This window comes from Aquila chrysaetos, chromosome 12 (assembly GCF_900496995.4).
Source record: "Aquila chrysaetos chrysaetos chromosome 12, bAquChr1.4, whole genome shotgun sequence".
In the NCBI taxonomy this organism is placed as follows: domain Eukaryota; kingdom Metazoa; phylum Chordata; class Aves; order Accipitriformes; family Accipitridae; genus Aquila; species Aquila chrysaetos.
Window position 1 is genome coordinate 23477297 of NC_044015.1, and position 17647 is coordinate 23494943.

General features: G+C 38.8%; 2 protein-coding genes across 13 annotated transcripts in view; both read left to right on the forward strand.

Annotated features, from left to right (window-relative positions):
- The window catches only part of ARHGAP29 (Rho GTPase activating protein 29), a 54744-nt gene extending 47134 nt beyond the window's left edge, over positions 1-7610 (forward strand). For 4 of the 6 annotated variants that reach the window (XM_030032594.2, XM_030032595.2, XM_030032599.2 and 1 more), the window contains 8 exons: positions 605-768; positions 1008-1196; positions 1347-1484; positions 3098-3330; positions 4119-4425; positions 4597-4705; positions 5075-5194; positions 5728-7610. In XM_030032594.2, the coding sequence (XP_029888454.1) occupies positions 605-768; positions 1008-1196; positions 1347-1484; positions 3098-3330; positions 4119-4425; positions 4597-4705; positions 5075-5194; positions 5728-6629 (2162 nt within the window). In that variant the 3' untranslated portion in view covers positions 6630-7610. The remainder of the gene's footprint in view (positions 1-604; positions 769-1007; positions 1197-1346; positions 1485-3097; positions 3331-4118; positions 4426-4596; positions 4706-5074; positions 5195-5727) is intronic. The other 2 variants (XM_030032598.2, XM_030032596.2) reach the window with 2 other exon arrangements.
- Positions 7611-9741: 2131 nt separating this feature from the next.
- ABCA4 (ATP binding cassette subfamily A member 4) overlaps positions 9742-17647 on the forward strand; it is an 86827-nt gene continuing 78921 nt past the window's right edge. For 2 of the 7 annotated variants that reach the window (XM_030032591.1, XM_030032593.1), the window contains exons 1-2: positions 9743-10057; positions 15507-15643. The gene's annotated coding sequence lies outside the window, so the exon portion shown is untranslated. Of the gene's footprint in view, positions 10071-13536; positions 13584-15482; positions 15644-17647 lie in introns of all 7 variants that reach the window. The other 5 variants (XM_030032589.2, XM_030032592.1, XM_030032590.2 and 2 more) reach the window with 5 other exon arrangements.

Consider the following 17647-nt stretch of genomic DNA (forward strand, 5'->3'; position numbering starts at 1 on the left):
TTTAAGTAAATTGCTTGAAAAAAAAATCGTCACAAAAAGCACCAGTTGCTACTCTGTTTTAGAATCCTCTGGAAAATATTTTTATGTTATCATAGGAGACTGAGAATCAGTGTTTGTTTTTTATTTTATATGGATTCTGCTGTGAGCGTGTGTTAATTCTTCCCCTGCTGCAAAGTATTCTTTTTTAAGTATTTCAGAAACACTACAGGCCAAACCATAATGTCGTCTTTCATCCTCTAGTCCAGGATTTTGAAATACATAGAATGAAACTTTCATGAATAGTTGCCTAAACTGCAGGGCAGTTGGAATTAAATGTCCTAATACTTCCACATGCCATTAATACTGTAGAAAACTGAAATATTTAAAAATGCAAAACTGATTGTTTGATTCCACTTTTATGTAAGATTATTTGATAGTTAATGTGTCCATTATGTAAACTGTAACATTGTTTTGCTTCCTTGTGATTGAAATGTTTTTGATTACTTTGATAGTTGCTATTACTTGCAGAATTCTGTGTTCTGCAGCATGGTTCTAAAAAATCAGCACAAATACCCTATTCCAGTAGTAGATATTAGAATGACTGTAACAGAGAAATTCTCTCCAGGTTTAAATGATCTGACATCTGAAACTGCAAATTCTCCAGGACCTTTTAGAAACACTAATATGTCCAAAGCAGCACAAACGCACAAACTACGGAAGCTGAGAGCTCCATCTAAATGCAGAGAATGTGACAGCTTAGTGGTATTTCACGGAGCTGAATGTGAGGAGGTAAGCTGAAAAGTAGTTTAAATTGCTGCTTGGGATTTATGTAAAGTCGGGAGTTTTGCATTATTTTTCTGTATAAAAAGTACAAACTTTGTGGCTTGTAGAATCATCATGAACTCAAAGCAAAAGCACAACAGACTAATGAATCTTTCCTTTTGCTCACATGTGGGGTGACAGACAGCAGAGATATTTCTTAGAGTGTCAGAGTGTATCAAACCATGTGCTTTTTTTCCTCCCCATAGTGTTCACTTGCATGCCATAAAAAATGTTTAGAGACTTTAGCTATTCAATGTGGGCACAAAAAACTTCATGGAAGGCTTCACTTGTTTGGAGTGGAATTTGCTCAAGCTGCTAAAAATGTTCCCGATGGCATTCCTTTCATCATCAAAAAGTGTACGTCAGAAATTGAAAGCAGAGCGCTGAATGTCAAGGTATGCTCAAGTTTGTTTATGAAACTTAAGTATGAAAATCTGCTTCTAAAAAAAAAAATCTAACATGTTAATGCTGTGCTGTTGATATCATCTGTGGTTTACACTTGCCTTTCAAATTAAAATAGAGTTGTGCTGGTCTTTTAATTTCAGGGCATCTATCGTGTGAATGGAGCCAAATCAAGAGTTGAAAAGCTTTGTCAAGCTTTTGAAAATGGAAAGGATTTGGTTGAGCTCTCAGAACTCTATGCACATGATATCAGTAATGTTCTCAAGTTGTATCTCCGCCAGGTATGTACTTGAGAGGTCAGATGGAAAACCAAAGTAGTGTAGCATATTTCTTCAGTACAAGAAGAAAAAAAAATCCTTTTCAGCAGTCCTGCAGCAGAAGATTAAATGAGTGCCTTGTATGTTTGCAGTAGGCTTCTTTATGTTCACATGGAGCCTGTGACAGGGGCAGGGAAAGCTGCTGGTATTACAGTCTGTATTCCACATGGGCATAATGTCTTTTTAAATATTAGTACCGTACACAGAACAAGCTTTTCTTTATACGCTTGTTGTGAAGCTTTAATTTTTCTTTATACACTTGTTGTGAAGCTTTAATTTTTAAAACCTTTCCCGTTACCGAATTTACCTGTCTTATGTGAAGTTTAAAACATTCCCATATTCTTGCCTCCATGCGCAGGCAGATGCTAATATATTGCTGTTAATATATGCTAACAAAAACTTCATTAAACACAATGGTCATGATGATGTGTTCATTATGGAGGGATTATCCATCTTTTTCTTTTGAAATGGAGCTTTAAAGCTTCATGATTGAGTTTTCCAAAACAGTTTTAGTATGTATCTGAAAAAATGAGGCTGGGATGTTGCCCAGTGAAATTACTTGAGTCACTCTGAAAACTTGTTAACCCTGAAAGGAACAATCCTTAGCTGCATGGTCCTGTCCTCTTCCTTATGCTGGCTGTCAGAGATGAGCATTCCAATCCTATGATCATCACCATTAAGTTAAGTGCTTTTGAAAAATTACAGATATGTACTCTGCCTACTTATTCAAGTAAAAAGGTAGCACATTATATACATCATACTGGGGTACCAGTTTGAGGCACTGTGTTGTATTTTGAATAGGGCTCATAATTAAAAAAAAAAGTCAAATAACATGTTTTCTTCTGGTCTTATTACTTCCTTTGTAGCTGATCTGTTCGTGTGGTTTTTAGGTAGAAACATGCAGTTGAGACATTTTTAGACAGAATCCTGAGTTAAACCCTATTTAAGACTAATTATTAAAACTAATTATTTTGAGTTTTTATCTAGTCTTCCTACATTTTGCTTTTGTCTAAGCTGGGACAATGCAAATAGGTCAGGTTTGAGGTTTTTGTCTTTTGGGGGCTTTTGGTTGTTTGTTGGTTTTTTATTGCTGTTATTAACATTCATTTTCATACTGAGAGAATACTTAAATCACAATTAAAAACAAATTTTACATAGTCTAAAATCCAATTTAAAAATGGAATATGGACCAAACTTAATACCACATGTAATACACTATCAAAGACTGGAAAAATAAATAACTGCTCTATTATCATGGTATTTGTGCATTGCAGTGTAACACCCTTTCTCATAGGAATCACTTTCTTGAAATCTGTACCTGTATTGATAAGTGCTTAGTCTTGAAGCTATTGCAGGAAAGGGCTAGCAAAAGATTTCCAGAGAAAGGTGTAGGGAGGAGTGTTTTAGTTACCTGGGATTGGTTTTGACAAATTGTGGTTTGAGCTAATGAACATGGATTAAACAATGTCTTCATCTAAGAAAATATGCTAGACCAAAGTTGAAGAAAAACAGGAAGGAAACCAAGGAAGTTAAAATTCAGGCTTGAGTATGTTTCTGAAACGTTCTTATTTCTTCAGCTTCCGGAACCCTTGATTTTGTTTCGGCTTTACAATGAGTTCATTGGACTTGCAAAAGAAAGCCAGACTGTTAATGAGGAATTGGATGCTAAACAAGCTAGCCCCAAATCAAAGACAAGACAGTCAAACTGTATTGAACTGAATAGGATCATCATTAAAATGAAAGATCTTCTGAAACAACTGCCTGTACCAAACTATAACACTCTTCAGTACCTTATTGGACACCTTCACAGGTGAGAAAAGACTTTAAACGCAAACTGAAGTTGAAAAATAAACTGCTACATGCTGTGTAGTAGGAAACCCTTGTACCCTTTTGATGACTGTAGAGGAAGAAGTCATATATGCCTTAAAAGACATTGTTCTGTTGCTGTTTCTTTTTCTAGTGTAATGAATTCTCAGGCGAGAGAAGAATATGAAATAGAAAGAGAGGGAAAGAGCTGAGCTCCCTTATTCTTGATTCACTGCTAGTGCTAGCATTGGGGTCAGCCAGTAGTAACTAGTGGCAGCTGCAGGGACCTAGGTATGATTTAAATCAGGATATGACCCAGATAGGGCAGTGATTTGGTGGCTATTAATGGAAAATTGAAACTTGTATCATGTCTGTTAATAACCATTTTCCAGTTATATTTCACTTGTCCTCCAAATGCTGGATTGTATGATGATGTGTGATGAGGATGTACAAAGCTGATGACTACCAATAAAAATGGGTAACATTGGGCCACAGCTGTATTATTACTGAGAATGAGAGAGATGTCCTTTTCCCCAACCTCAGAAATGCAAATAGCCACAAATAACATTAACCAAATAGGACATAAAAACACCCTGTGTGGGAAGTGCTTAGTCCAAGTTGCTGTTAAATGCAACCTGCACTGAAGATTCTGCCTGCCTACCAAACCCACCTGCAGTTTTTTTATTGTCTTTTAGCCTCTTTTAGATATTAAAATATTATGTCTAAATATTTCTGAAGTAGTAAAACCCCCTAACTCTTGGGGTTTGGGATTTTTTTTCCCTCTTTATGCAGGGTTACAGAACAGTCTGATGAAAATAAAATGTCAGCCAGCAACCTTGGCATAATATTTGGCCCAACTCTGATCAGGCCACGTCAAACAGATGCTACAGTTTCTTTGTCATCACTTGTGGATTACCCTTATCAGGCCCGGGTAGTGGAGCTGCTCATAACATACTATGAAAAGATATTTGATGTTTCATTGAAACCACTTCTGAGCACATCTCAGTCTGAAGAAACTGCCATTACAGTCAGTGTTGCTGTATCACCAGAAGAGAGGGAGCCACAGCAGCAGAGGAAGTCGTTTGTTGCTGTAAAGGAAGTGAGTGACTTTTCTTGTGCTGCTGCAATGTTACCTGTGCCTTCTTAACTTCTGTGTCAAATGCTTCAGTGTTCCAGACCATATTTCTATTAAATCTTTGTGGGTTGGTTTGTTAAGGAGTGCCTTTCCTCTTGAGTTCTCATTTACGTTTGCTCTGACTTTTGTTTACAGGGTATTCTGATAGCTCCAAGTGAAAGCAGAGCTTCAGAAACAGCTGCATTGTTTTTGGAATTGAACAATAGCAAGAATACAGAAGAACAAGTAGATACATCTGTAACTGGTTAGTGTGATTTTATTAAGCCTTGGGGTGGGTGAATAAGCAGTCATGGATACATTAGATTATAGTGCCTACAGCTCTTCAGTTTAGACAGAAGCAAGTGATAAAACCTGCTTATCATTGATTGATATACTGATTATCTTTGTAAGAGGAACAGAGACTTAAATCTTTCTAAAGGCTTTCAAGAAACATGTGTTTATGGAATCAGAGCTTAAAGTATTTGGTAAGAGAATACAACAGTGTTTTGGTTTCTCCCTTTTAAAAAAACAACAACAAAAGACAATTATGCTGTGATTGGATTTCTGAAATCCACTGTGCTACTGCAAACCAATATCCAGCAATTAACATGTTTTGACCATTGTTTTCCCACAGAATGTGTATCATTGCCATTCACTGGAACTAAACCAGAAGGCTCTGGAAAGAGTAATTCTGTGACAGAATCATCAGCTACCAGCATTTTGGATATTAATATTTCTGCTCCAAAAAAGCCAGGTTTGCTAACCTAACTATAAATCTTCTATAAGATTTTTTTTTTTCTGTTTATCTGCCTGTGCTACTACAGTGGTTTGTTTTAATGTAGGTGTGATTTCATCTACTTTATTTATGAATAACTATACATGATCACTTTTAATTATACTGATTTTCAGCTGGTGTTACCAGTTCAGTCATGTCCTGTACATTAACAGTGCAACATTCTGCAACATATTAAAACTGAAAATATTCAAGGATGGGAAAGCACCAGCCAAAAAAAAAAAAAGTACAGTGTCTCTTTGCCTGTTTTCTCCTCAGTGTCTTCCTTGGTTACATCTGTACAGTATGTCCTTTACTGCTATTGAAATGCTAATGTTTGGTTAGAGTAGGATACTCCTAGTATATATACAAGGTATACCTAAAAACAGTTATCCTGTTAAAATACCAACTCTCAAGGGATTATTAATAAAGTTCATATTCTGTTGGCAAAAGTCTTGCCGACTTCTCTTTATATTTGGTGCAAAGATCGTCACATCTATTTGTGTGTGTTTTAGGTGATGCTGTGAGTCCAGCTTCAGAGAGAGACAATGATTCATTTGTTTCTCTGGGTGAAGACAGCTGTAAAATTAACTTATTTCCTGCAAAACCTAACCGTCAGATTACCAAAGTTCCATTGCGGGTTCCAAGGACAAAACCAGCTAGTCGCCCTGTAAGCCTACCTGTAGACCGAATACTTCCTCCATGTGTTTTGAATGAAAGAAATTCACGAAATGCAGGAGCAGTAAGTCCAGAGAAACTTGGCAGAAGCCCTACTATTGAAGAAGTTTCGGAGGTGAAGGCACTCCCTGCTGTTAATACCTGCAGCAGATTTCCTTGTTATGACACCCAGATGCTGCGAAAAACTTGGGACAAGCAATATAAACAGTATGATATCACAGCAAGGACAGCAATGATCGTGACTAATGTCCCACAGGAGAACCGAGCACTTGAGAGTGGAACTGCAGGTGCCTTATCTTCATCGTGCAGCATTGGTAACAATTCAGCTAATGCCATTCTTCCTAGTAAGCCATATTCTGTTTCTGTCAGGTCAGGAAGGACAGCAACAGAAGGGAATGGTCCTGATGCCAATTCTCTTGCTGCCTTCAGGGCACCAAGAACATTACAGCCACCCCCAGGGACATTTTATAAACCACCCTCTAACAAATCAAAACAAAATGAAGAGGGTTCTTTTGCTAAAGCTTGTGCACCAACTAGTGCTAGCTCTGTGCTTCACCAGGATAATACTGTGAAACTGGCTAGGAGCTCTGCACTTCCATCAGGTGATCCTGAACAAAACACAATCGAACAAAAAACTAGCTCAGAGGATATTCACCCCACAGATCTGAAGCCTACTTACCAGAGACTGAGACCAAAAAGGATCCAAGAACTGGAACACAGGGAAGCTCATTTTGTATAGGGTGCAAATTCCTCTTGGACTTTATGCAATTTGTTGATGTTGCCAGTGGACGCTTCCCTTTGCCCCTTTATCCCTTGCCTTCCCTTGAGAATCCCACTTTTGTGCCATATTGGAGTTATTTTTATATATGCAGCATTTTAAAAAGGGGGGGGAGGGGGCTGGGGAATTGTGAAGGAAAAAGTCAAACTTTTTGTGATTCAGTAGCTTTTCATAAAGATTTAATGCATTCCCAGTCTAGATACAGCTAATGAGTTCATTGAATAAGACACTGAGCTTCATTTCATCGTGTGGAATGGAGTGCTTATGCACAGAGAAACAATTGTTGCATGTAGCACTGAAAGGAGCCATTTTTCATAATAGATGTTACAATAAAAATGGAAGGTTTAGTGTTCACTGTCTAAGCATAAACCAAAGCTCATGCTTTGCTCTGTAAAAGCATTTTTTCAGTTTTTTAATCCGTGCAATTAAAGCTTTGCTCCTGAACAGACTTACATACTGGCAAGCATGGTCCATAATTATGTATCATATGTGTATATTTTAGGCAGACAGGGTTATCTGTTGCCAGTTTTCTATGTTGTCACTTTAATTTTTTTTTTTTTTTTGTACAGCAAGGATGCACTTACTGAGCTTTACTATTCAGAAGCAGCAATCAATGCACGTCTGGTTTCTTGTATAGCTTAGCAAGTGGGGCAAATGTGCACAGCCTTTCATTTGGATGCCCTTCTGGAGAGACTACCAGTTGCAGTGGTGCTGTCTTTCCCAGGTGATGAAAAGGCAGTGATTTGCTTGCTATAGATCAGTTTCACCACTTAGCCTGGTGTAACTGAAATGAAGAGCATTGTTTCCAAGTTTTGGTGAAAGAGCTGAAAATAACCAAAAATCTGCATTAGTAGGTGCATCTAATGATTTTCACTTTGTATTAAATGGCTTTTATGTGTACACTGTGTTATATTTGCTTTAAAATATATTAACTTGTTAACATTTCAGTGACTCTATGGCTTCTATATCTGGATTTCTTCTAACTTATTAAAATACAGATGTTTGGCCTTTGCAATAGTATAGTACTCTGCTGCATCTGTCTTCCGGGGATGGGGGGTGGCACGCTTTTCTTAATGAGATTACAATTAGCTTGACTTTTTCTCACATACTATAGAGTGCAGTTACTTTAGCATGGTACTTTCTACTGATAAAAGAACGAAGAAGACTTTCAGATGACAGGAAAAGCAAAGAATCACTTTCCTGTTTTTACAACATAAAATGTACTTGACTTTCCTACTCCATTCACTTTGCCCTTCTTCCCAAAATATCCCAAAATAAATCCACACTGTATTCAGTGGATGTAATCTGATTTTAGTTTCCAGAACAAAAGTTATTAAACTTACAATGCTGAACTTCTGATTCCTTGTCACATTTCCACAGAAGCATGGCTTGCATTTTTGGCAAAGGCCGTGCTACCACTGGATGGTTCTGGCCGTGCTAGGAGCTATTTCTTTGGGGAGCTGCCTCATACTACAGAAAAACTGAAGATGCCAGATGCTCCTCTCTGCCCAGACTGGTACTGTGAGTTGCATAATAAAATAAGAGGAGGGATAAAGGCTTCTTGACTTAGATGGGAGTTTGTTCCCCTTTGCGAGTGGAGGGGACCCCACACAACTGGTTAATGAGCAGAAATAGTGTTAATGAAACATTACAGGCATTGTAGCAGAACCTTATAGCACAGCTGTGAAAGGATGGCGCTGATCAGTATAGATTAGGGCCACAAGATGGCAAATTGATTTCTGAACTACCATTAAATCTATTGTCTCACTATATTTTTGAAGTGTTTTAGCATATGTCTATCACTGAATATGCTAATAGCTTAAATTGTAGTAAAGACTTCGTCCAGTTGGATGGAGGGTCTCCAGTACTTCCCGGAGCAGGCTGCTAAGATGGAGAATTATGATAGCGCATACTAATCTGTGAGAAGCAGACAAATGTTTCTTAACCAAGTCATGATACTGGTTACTACTGGTTGTTAGTTACCATATTGCTCTTTATGTACCATCTGCTTCCATGTTTAGCTAGTGTGAAAGGCTTCTGCTTTTTTAAAAGTGCTTCGGGTCTTTGTTTGATGTTTCCCACAAGCAGGCAGCAACTGGTGGGCTCAGCTGGGAGCAGGAGAGCGCAGCGCCTTTCTGCATGCCTCTGTGTGTTTATGAGTAGGTGTCTCATAAAACCAAATTATTTTATGAAAAAATCATCTCTTTCAAAAGATGAATTAAGCTTGTCCCTGCTTTGTAATGTCTTTGACTCTTTTTATGCAATACAAGTGAGGGAGCGAGCACACTTCTTTTGAAATTAAAACCTCTGAAGCTTATTTAAGAGTTGTGACCCTGCTACCCAGCGTGGTGACGCCACGAGAAGGGCTGTGGCGTGGAGTCCGGAGGGTTCTTCCAGAACCTTCCAGCCAGACCGGGGAAAGGGGCAGCCTGCGGGGGGGCTGGGAGGCAGTGGCTTAAGGGCCAGTGTGTGACTTTTTAATGTGTAAATTTTTGGAAATGTTTGCACCTTGACGTCAAGGCTGTGTTTTGTTCGGGTTGGTGCACCGAGGCCTTCCCCTCCGTGTGAGGAAGTGCCTCAGCAGGCCCCGGGGAGCGGCGGGCGCCTCCTGCCAGCGCAGGACGGAGCCGTGAGGAACCGGCCGCGGCAGAGGTGGGACGTGACAGGCCGCGGCAGCGGAGCCTTAAGCCTGGTGGGAAAGACTTTGGCTTTCTTTTTGACTGGAAATGTTACTGATGGTCCCTATTGTTTCTTCTGGTTCTGATGCTGATTTCCCGAGGTCTTGTGTTTGAAATTGCTTCACCCCATCTGAATTGCAGTAATCACACCCACCCGCCAGAGGTGAGGGGCTCTGGGTCATGCAAAGTGCCAGCACCCTGCGGCTTGCCCTCTGGGAAGGAAACCTTTCTGTGCCAGATTTGCTTAGTAAGTGCGTTTTCTGAAGTGGTAAAGCACTGCCTCATCCCTCTTAAAGCTTTGGCAGAGTACCGACTTCCATAAATTGCTGACCTAATTAATCATGACATCTGTTTGTTTAGCAGGGCTCCTAATGCTACCAGAACTACCCTTCTGAGACTTATCTTTTCAAATACAGGGCTTTGTTCAGATCTGAAGATACACCTTCAGAAATGCCAGCCTCCTAGTACAGATTTTATTGTGCTTGTGCTGATCATATTGGATGTTTGTGAGGATTTTTATTCAGGAGTCCTTAAACTCGTAGGTTGAGCTGTTCTGTATCAAGCAGGGGATTAAAACAATCTCCTTACAACTGAGCAGTGTTATTCTGCAAGCACTAACTGCATCTAAGATATGTGTTTCTTTGCAGCCAAGCTGAACATTCCTTCAGAAACCTTCCTCTTTCCCATAGCACAGCAGTGCTCACACATGAGGTAAGCTTTTGTGGTAAGTTTTCCAGTTTTTTATTGCTTCTATTTCAGAAGTCCTTGTTTGCTTGCAAATCCATGAGTTCTTTTAGCTTTTGTAGTCTAGCAGAGGCCTAAGTGAGTCCATCTGAAAGCTGACATGAAACGCTCTGCCAAGACAGTTAGTGTGCGTGTGCTAACATTGGTAACTTAGTTCAGAGCATGTTTGTACTTTTTAAGTGACACCTCTACGTACCACTGTGGTTCACAGTACAGGGTGATCTCTGAGCACACAAACTTGATTATTTTTGGATGAGACTAAACTGGAACATGTGCTTCAGCACTGTACTTGATGTGCTGCAGCTGCTAATGCATGTTCAGTCCATGGGGCCAGACTGGAGCTTATCTAAAGTAACACCCAGACACATACTGTGTGGGTGCTGAGTCCTCAGCACTCACTATTTCACTGTAACTATGGTCTTACTGGGCTACTCCACTTATCAATATACAGATAGACTTAATATGTTGGGGAAATGGGACAAACCATTTCAACTTTCCCCTAGTGAAGTTGGGGGGGACTGATATTTACAAACAATGCTATTTTATATAAACATGTCAACATAGAATTAAGTTGCACAGGAGGATGCTTTGGAGACAAGCCTTCTGAATAAAATGTTTTATCTGCATGCCCATTTATCTTAGTCGAGAGAGTGGAGTTCTGTTTCTAAATTCAGAGATGTGTGGCATCCTTGAAAAGTGTTTTCACTCACAGGTAGAAGAAAAGGCCATCCTAAACCTTCCAAAATGTGAAATGAGGAAGGTGAATGCTAGGAAAATCCTCACTCCTCAGCCCTTGTGCTGCTGGATGACTGAAGAGTGTCTATGTGAAGTAAACTGGATTATGCCAGAAGTAGCAAACATGCCTTCTGAGTTTGCACTTAGTGTGCTTTGTGCTTGTTTTGGGATGATTAGCCCACTGCTGGGTTTGCATGTTTACAGAATCTGTCTAAGATGCCACATTCTCTTGTGTTTGACATGTGGAGGAGTCTGATTCTGATTGTCTTTGATTCTTAGAAATACACCTTTATAATGGAAGTTTCGCTGGGTCTTTTCTTATGCTCTCTCTGGTTTCTTGTCAGCACTCCCTTTGAACCATTATATCAGCAACCTTGTGAATAATCCAGCTTCCGCTAGTTTCTGTGCACTCGTTTCTTTGCAGCTTGTTCTTTGCTGTCTATTCAAGTAGTGCAACATGTTTCCTCACTTTCCATCTCCTTTCTTTAACTTTTTTACTACCAGCCATATCAAAGAAATATCATTTGACCCCAGCTTGCCAGAACTTCCCATTCTTGTAGTTGAGGTCACTCCTTATCTATTTCGTGGAGGGAGGCCTCTGAAACACATTAGGAGGAGTTTAAAAACCTCAGCTTAGATTTTCTGCAGAAGTTTAAGATAGCTGGGTGCAAAACTTACCTTAATTCAGAAAACCCCAGCTGGTGTATGTGTAGTTTCCTCTACACACACAGGTGTATTTGTTTATCTATGTAAGATACATATATACACGCATGCTCCTACAGGTCACCTGGGCAAAATTGTGTTAGCATTGATTGTGTTAGCTTTCTAGTGAGGCTGTGTCTAGGTACATGCTCTTCTAAAGAACATCTCACCAGTTAAGAAATTGGAGGCTGAAAAGCATTATTCCTGAAAATTAGAAGTGTTGGCCCATGAGCATACCCAGTACACAGGAGTGTGCATATTTTCAAAGGTATCTTTTAATGTAATTTTTAAATTCTCTTATTTTTAGAGAAATCTTTGCTTGTGTTGCTGGGAAGTTTACTAGGGATGTTTTTATAATTTGCTGGACAAACAACATTTAACCAGATTTGACTTTGTAGTCAGAAGTCAGGAATAAGCCTGGAAATAAGAAAACTAATAAAATGCTGGCATTTAAAATAGCTGTTTAAAGTATGGCATATGTAGGTGAGGGGATAACAGAACACGCATACATATGACCCTGTGTATTGCATGTAGATGTTCATGAAGTACATCACAGGGAACTTTTACGTTATCAGATATCTGTTGCAGGCACAATGCAAGACCTATCGCCTAATCTCTTATTTCCACTCATTGCTTTCATTATGTTCTGTTACATAATTGGAATGCCTCCTTTTTTGCTGCTGCTGGCAACAAACTACAGATCATTAGGAAATCCCTAAGTGATAGTGGCAACTGTGGGTAGAGCTACCAGAGAAATCGTGCAGTGCGCTCCATAAACTGAACAGTATTTTCCCCTCCCATGTGACACGATAGGCCCCACATAAGCTTTCTCTGTTTACTTTCAAAGATCCCATGCTTTACAAAGCAAAAATGGGTCACAGGCATAGCTGATGTAGTTGAACATAGAAAACAAATATACCCTACCATCATCCAATTGTGCTGTAAAAAATCTAATTAGGAGAGATTAGTTTAATCTGCTAGAGCTGTCTCTGTGTACATGGGGACAGCAGAAAAAGGATCTATTTTCTTAAAATAACTTGACTTAGAATCTCAGGCTTAAAATGTTTGTTTGCTGAATAAAACTATTAAATTGTCTGATTGCCTCACATGTAGTCATGGTGCTTAAACACAGTCTACAGCCAAGCAGCAGCAGCACTAGTTTCTCTGCTTTGCACTGCCATTAATCAGAGCGGACTTTCCTCTCTGGCTTTATAAAGCCCTTTAGTTCTCTGTCAAGATTGCAGGAGGGTGAGTCTCAGTTGTTATATGAACATATGTCCAAGAGAAATTAGATCAAAGCCACTTGTAAAAGGGAGGTTGCCATGTCATCCTTTGTGAAGGAAGTCAGGTTAAAGTCAGTGGTTTAGGTGGCCAGTCTGTGCAGAGGCTTGAAGGTCCTGAGAATGCATTGGGAAGGAAGCAGTGTGCTGAGTGCAGTGCTCTGCTGTCAGAGCTGCAGTGTGGTCTGGTGTAAACCTATCAATTGTTAAGTTCAGTGAAACAAAGTTTTGTGGAGAATTCTGAAAGCTCTCCCCAAAGCCCTGTGAAGGAGAAAGAAACAGGCAAACGCTGTCACATCCCTTTTTATTTTTTTAAATAATGAAGGCTGGATTGGTGATCAACTTCTACTTGGAAGAACAGTCACAGCGAGGCAGTGAGGGAAGCTGTGATAATGCTTATACAGAGCCATTGCCTGGCATAAGCACTGGTGGGAGGTTTTGCTACATTGCTGTCTCTTTCAACCCTTATAGATTCTTATCTACAAAGAATTCAATGTTCACTCGGTGCTTGTTTGCTTCCGGATCTGACCATACTACTTGGGGGTAATTTATGTTGGAGATGTGAAATGAGCCATTTAACACTACTATGTAACTTGATTTAGTAAATATTAGTTGAAGTAGGACAGAGCTTGTTGAAAACGTCTCTGAATGCATCTCTGGAGGCCTTAATCTGAATACACATAAGGTCATGTTGTATTTAGCTTAATGTATTTCTGTGTGAGTTTGCAGCTTGCTGACATTTTAGAAGTTCTATAAAATATAAAATCGAAGATCAGGTGAGAAGAACGAAAATTTTTTTCTCCTGTAGTGGTGTTGTGAAAGGTACTTTTGTGTCTTGCTGTCTCTATTCTTAGAGAGTGATGGTCCTTGAAGAAATGTACTGAACTACCTGTATTTCTGCACACGCAAGTGTTACAAGAACAAACTTCCCAGGCCTTTCACAAGGGAAGTGTAGCAACAGCAAGGACATTAATTTTGTCAGAATAATTTGTGAAAATGAATGGGGTGAAAAAAAATTGTCTTCTCCAGTTACTGCAGTTCTGATTTGTCTAGAAAGCCCAGAAGAAATTTCCAGTCTCTCAAACATTGTCTCCAATAGAAAAAAACACTTGTGCCACCTTCATGAAACAAGTGGAGCTTAGAGAAAGTATTGAAATTCCTATGAACTAAGTTTTGAAGTAGTAGGAAATATGTCTGTCTTCTCTAAGGCCATATCAGCAGACATACACTTGAAAGAATCTGCTAATAAAATTATGGAGGGTGATAGTTGTTTGTCACGATAATATTAAAGAATTTGAGAATTAATGAACACGTTACACTGTTCTTAACCTGATGGTAATGAGGAAGGCTGTGATATGACAGTACCCCTGGAGCTCAGGCTCCTCGGCAAAAGCAGGAACATACTGTAGGTAATGATTAAATTCAGAAGAAAATGGCTTAAAGAAATACTTAGTTGAGATAAATTCTTGGTAGCTTTTGATAATAAGGTGTAAGAGGATAATAAGGTGTAAGGTGTAAGAGGTGTAAAAGGACCCTTTGCTAACTGCTTTTGACAGTCTGGAGGCCAGGAATCTTCTACTGAAACACCAGGATGAAGTCAGGGAAGAGCTATTGTTTGTTGTTGGCAGCCAGTCAAAATATGAAACCTTACTATACATAATGCTGATTTGCTTACCTCATTTCTAGGCCTCACTGTTACCTCACATAAAGTAAAATATAGAAATATCAGTTTCACTGCATGACTGTCTTCAGCCTCCTGTGCTATCAGCTGAGAAATAAATGGTTAACTTTATTCCTAACCCAGACACCTTTTTGTGGTTCTAGCTGTAACAGTAGAATATGTGCTGTCTAGCAAGGTCTAGGTGATAAAAGCTGTCACATTTCCCTGCTGAAGAAAGAGTGAAGAAAAGGTCTTTTTTTTTCTTTTGGTTTTTTTTTTTTTTTTTTTTTTTTTTTTTAATTACTTCATTGTTTAAAGTTTTTTTTTAACCCTTTTTTTTCCTTCTGATGTTGTCCTGGAGCTTGTAAGATAGAATTGAACTTTGAGAAATTAGATTTTTTTAAAAATTTAAAAATTGAATTAATTTATTTCTACTGATTTAAAATCAGTATTTACATTTATTATACTGTGTATTAAAACTAGCGGTAATGACTGATGCAACCAATTACTTGTTTTACTTTCTTGTCTTCTGTCAACAATATATGAGTTTTCTTCCTGAATGTATGCAGCAAATTGTTCTTCCATGTAATAGTATGAACTTCTAGGAAAAAAAAAAAAGAAAAAAATTTTAAAAATAAGTACTATTTTTTATTTTCTTGAGTTGGAGCTTTGTAAGAGTCTTCCTAAGCTTCAGTAGTGTGCTGGTGATAGAACCAAGTTATTTTTGTTGGCCTTTACAATGAGCCTGCTGGAAAGGAACTCAGTTCCTGCAAAAGGAAAATTAACAAAACACAGATTTTCATATGCCATAGATATAAGCCACATCCCTTGAGCATGTTGCTTTCAGGCAGCAAGCATATGCCATTTTAAATAGTAACAGTCATAATTCGCATTAGCTTCTTAATGAAAAACTGAATGAACAGTTCAGAAGTGTGGGGGGCTTTTTCTGGTTTTAGGAGGGGCTTGATATCTATGTTAATAAACTTTGCTTATTTGGAAACTGAATTTCTTCTAGTGCCTGTGCTGTTTCTAATTGCAGCTGTCTCAAGCCACCACTGATTTTGTGAGCAGGGTGCTGCCTTTAAAGAATGAAGATAGATCTCCACCATGACCAATCACTCCAGAAGTTCATTCACCTCCTGAGCTCAAGTGGACTTCTCAACACATTATTGCTAGGTACTATTTTTATCATGGTCATACGTCATTACTTTATTATAGTGTTTTGCTCAAATTAGTAGAGCTTGAATCTTAACGGCACAATTCTATGTTAGTCTGTCTGAGTAATGCCCAGATAGGAAAGGATATTTCAGGATTGAAAATTAAGTATTCCTTATTTATTCTGTGCTGCTACAGAATCTGAGGCTTATCTGTCCAGTGTCTTCTGATTGCATTATTTAAGGGGTTTTTTTTTTCCCTACACTTTCATCTCATGTTCACCTGTCTAATTCAGATTTCTAAGCCATATAAGGTTAATATACTTTAACGCATCTGTGAAGCTGCTCCATTTAGGAAAGCAAGGTTCTTTACCTTTAGCTCCTAGTGAAGGTTTTATAAACAAAGCAGTCTGGGGAAATATAAATGTATTCTTTTTCACCCTAAAATTAGAGGTAATTCTAAAGTGTGTCTTTAGAAAAGACAAAAATAGAATCTTTCTTTAAGTTTTATATGTTGATTGTACTTCATGTATTAATGCCATAACTTGAATAGTTTGGTTTTAGGCCAAAAGGAAAAGTACTTTTAAATTCTGATGCATTTACCAGAATCTTAACTTTGGTAATCAATCTAGTAGTCACTTTCTTGAAGAGCAATTCCTTTGGCACTTTGTGCATATTAATTAGGTTGTCTGTCACTGAATTACTCCTCTTATAAGAAATATCTCTCCCCACCACTATCAACAAGTGTAAATAGCAAGGTTTAATATAAAAAACCTTAAAAGTTAAATAGCAAGCACAGTCTGGATAACCTTACTTACTGCCCTTTTTTTGCCCAAGGTTATTGGTTTGGGCTTTTTACTACTTATATTTTTAGTCTCAAAAATAGCATTTTTTTCTGGAAAATCTAGCTAACAGCATTTGATCTGGCAATCCTAATCCCGTTTATGGCCTTGCACTGCAAATTTTCTTACTAATAATAGTGAAAGTTACAGGGTTGTGCAGGTATGTATGTTATACATAGCAAGAGATTTAGGAACATGAGCTAAGACTCTCTGTACTGCTAGGGAATCTTTCACTGAGATAGAAACTCTTAATGATGGATGGCTCATTAAAGAGCCAGGAGGAAGAGGAGAGGCCAGGCCATTGGCAGACTGCAGATTTTATGGCCTTGACACAAAGGCTTGAATTTCCTTTCATAGCTGTTGCAGAAAGATTGCAGTGTCCATCTGGGGTTTAGAGGAAGGCAAGAGGAGCTGGAACAAAACTGGCTTTTCCTCATTTGTTCAGCTGCAGGATTCATTCTTCAGCACAGCAGCAGGTTGGAGAACTCTGGGTTATGCAAGAGTGTCAGAAAGCCACCTGACTGCCCATAGTTGGCAACTCTGTGAAGCAAACCTCACTGGAAATTCCAGAGGAGTGGCAGGCGTGCCACACTAATGGCAGCTCCAAGTTGGTGACTGCTGGGAGCTGCCTGCAACCAAAAATAGGACAGCTTTCCATCTGAGAACGTTCTATGAGACATTAGCCTGCTTACATGCAGAACCTGCTGCCACTAGTGAAACTGCAAAAGTATTGACTTTTCTTGGTGGTGCTCAGCTGATTTTATTCCTGGGTTCTAAACCCTTCCAGCAGCTAATTGCTCAGAAGTGCCCTGGGTTGGGTAAATGTCTGAATAAGAACTAGATGTGCTTCTTTTCAGTTAGTGAAGGAGAAAAAAATTTGAATGTTAGTGTCTAAATTTAGCCTTTTCTGTCTCCTGAGTACACTCAGCAATCAAGTAATCAATCTAGGTTGGTTTCCTAGTGTCGGCTCTGAAAAAGAAATGTCTGTGTTCTGACACTTAGGCTTGCAAAGTTGGCCTCCATTACTACATGGTTGGCTGCCTTTTTGCAGAAATACAGCATGGCAAACTCTGGAAGGACTAGCGTTTAGCCAATTTGATACAGAATTTCTTATTCTTCTGTATTCAGTTCTTTGGTCTCAATGTCAAGACTTCAGTAATGTTTCCTCCCATAATGGGTTGAAA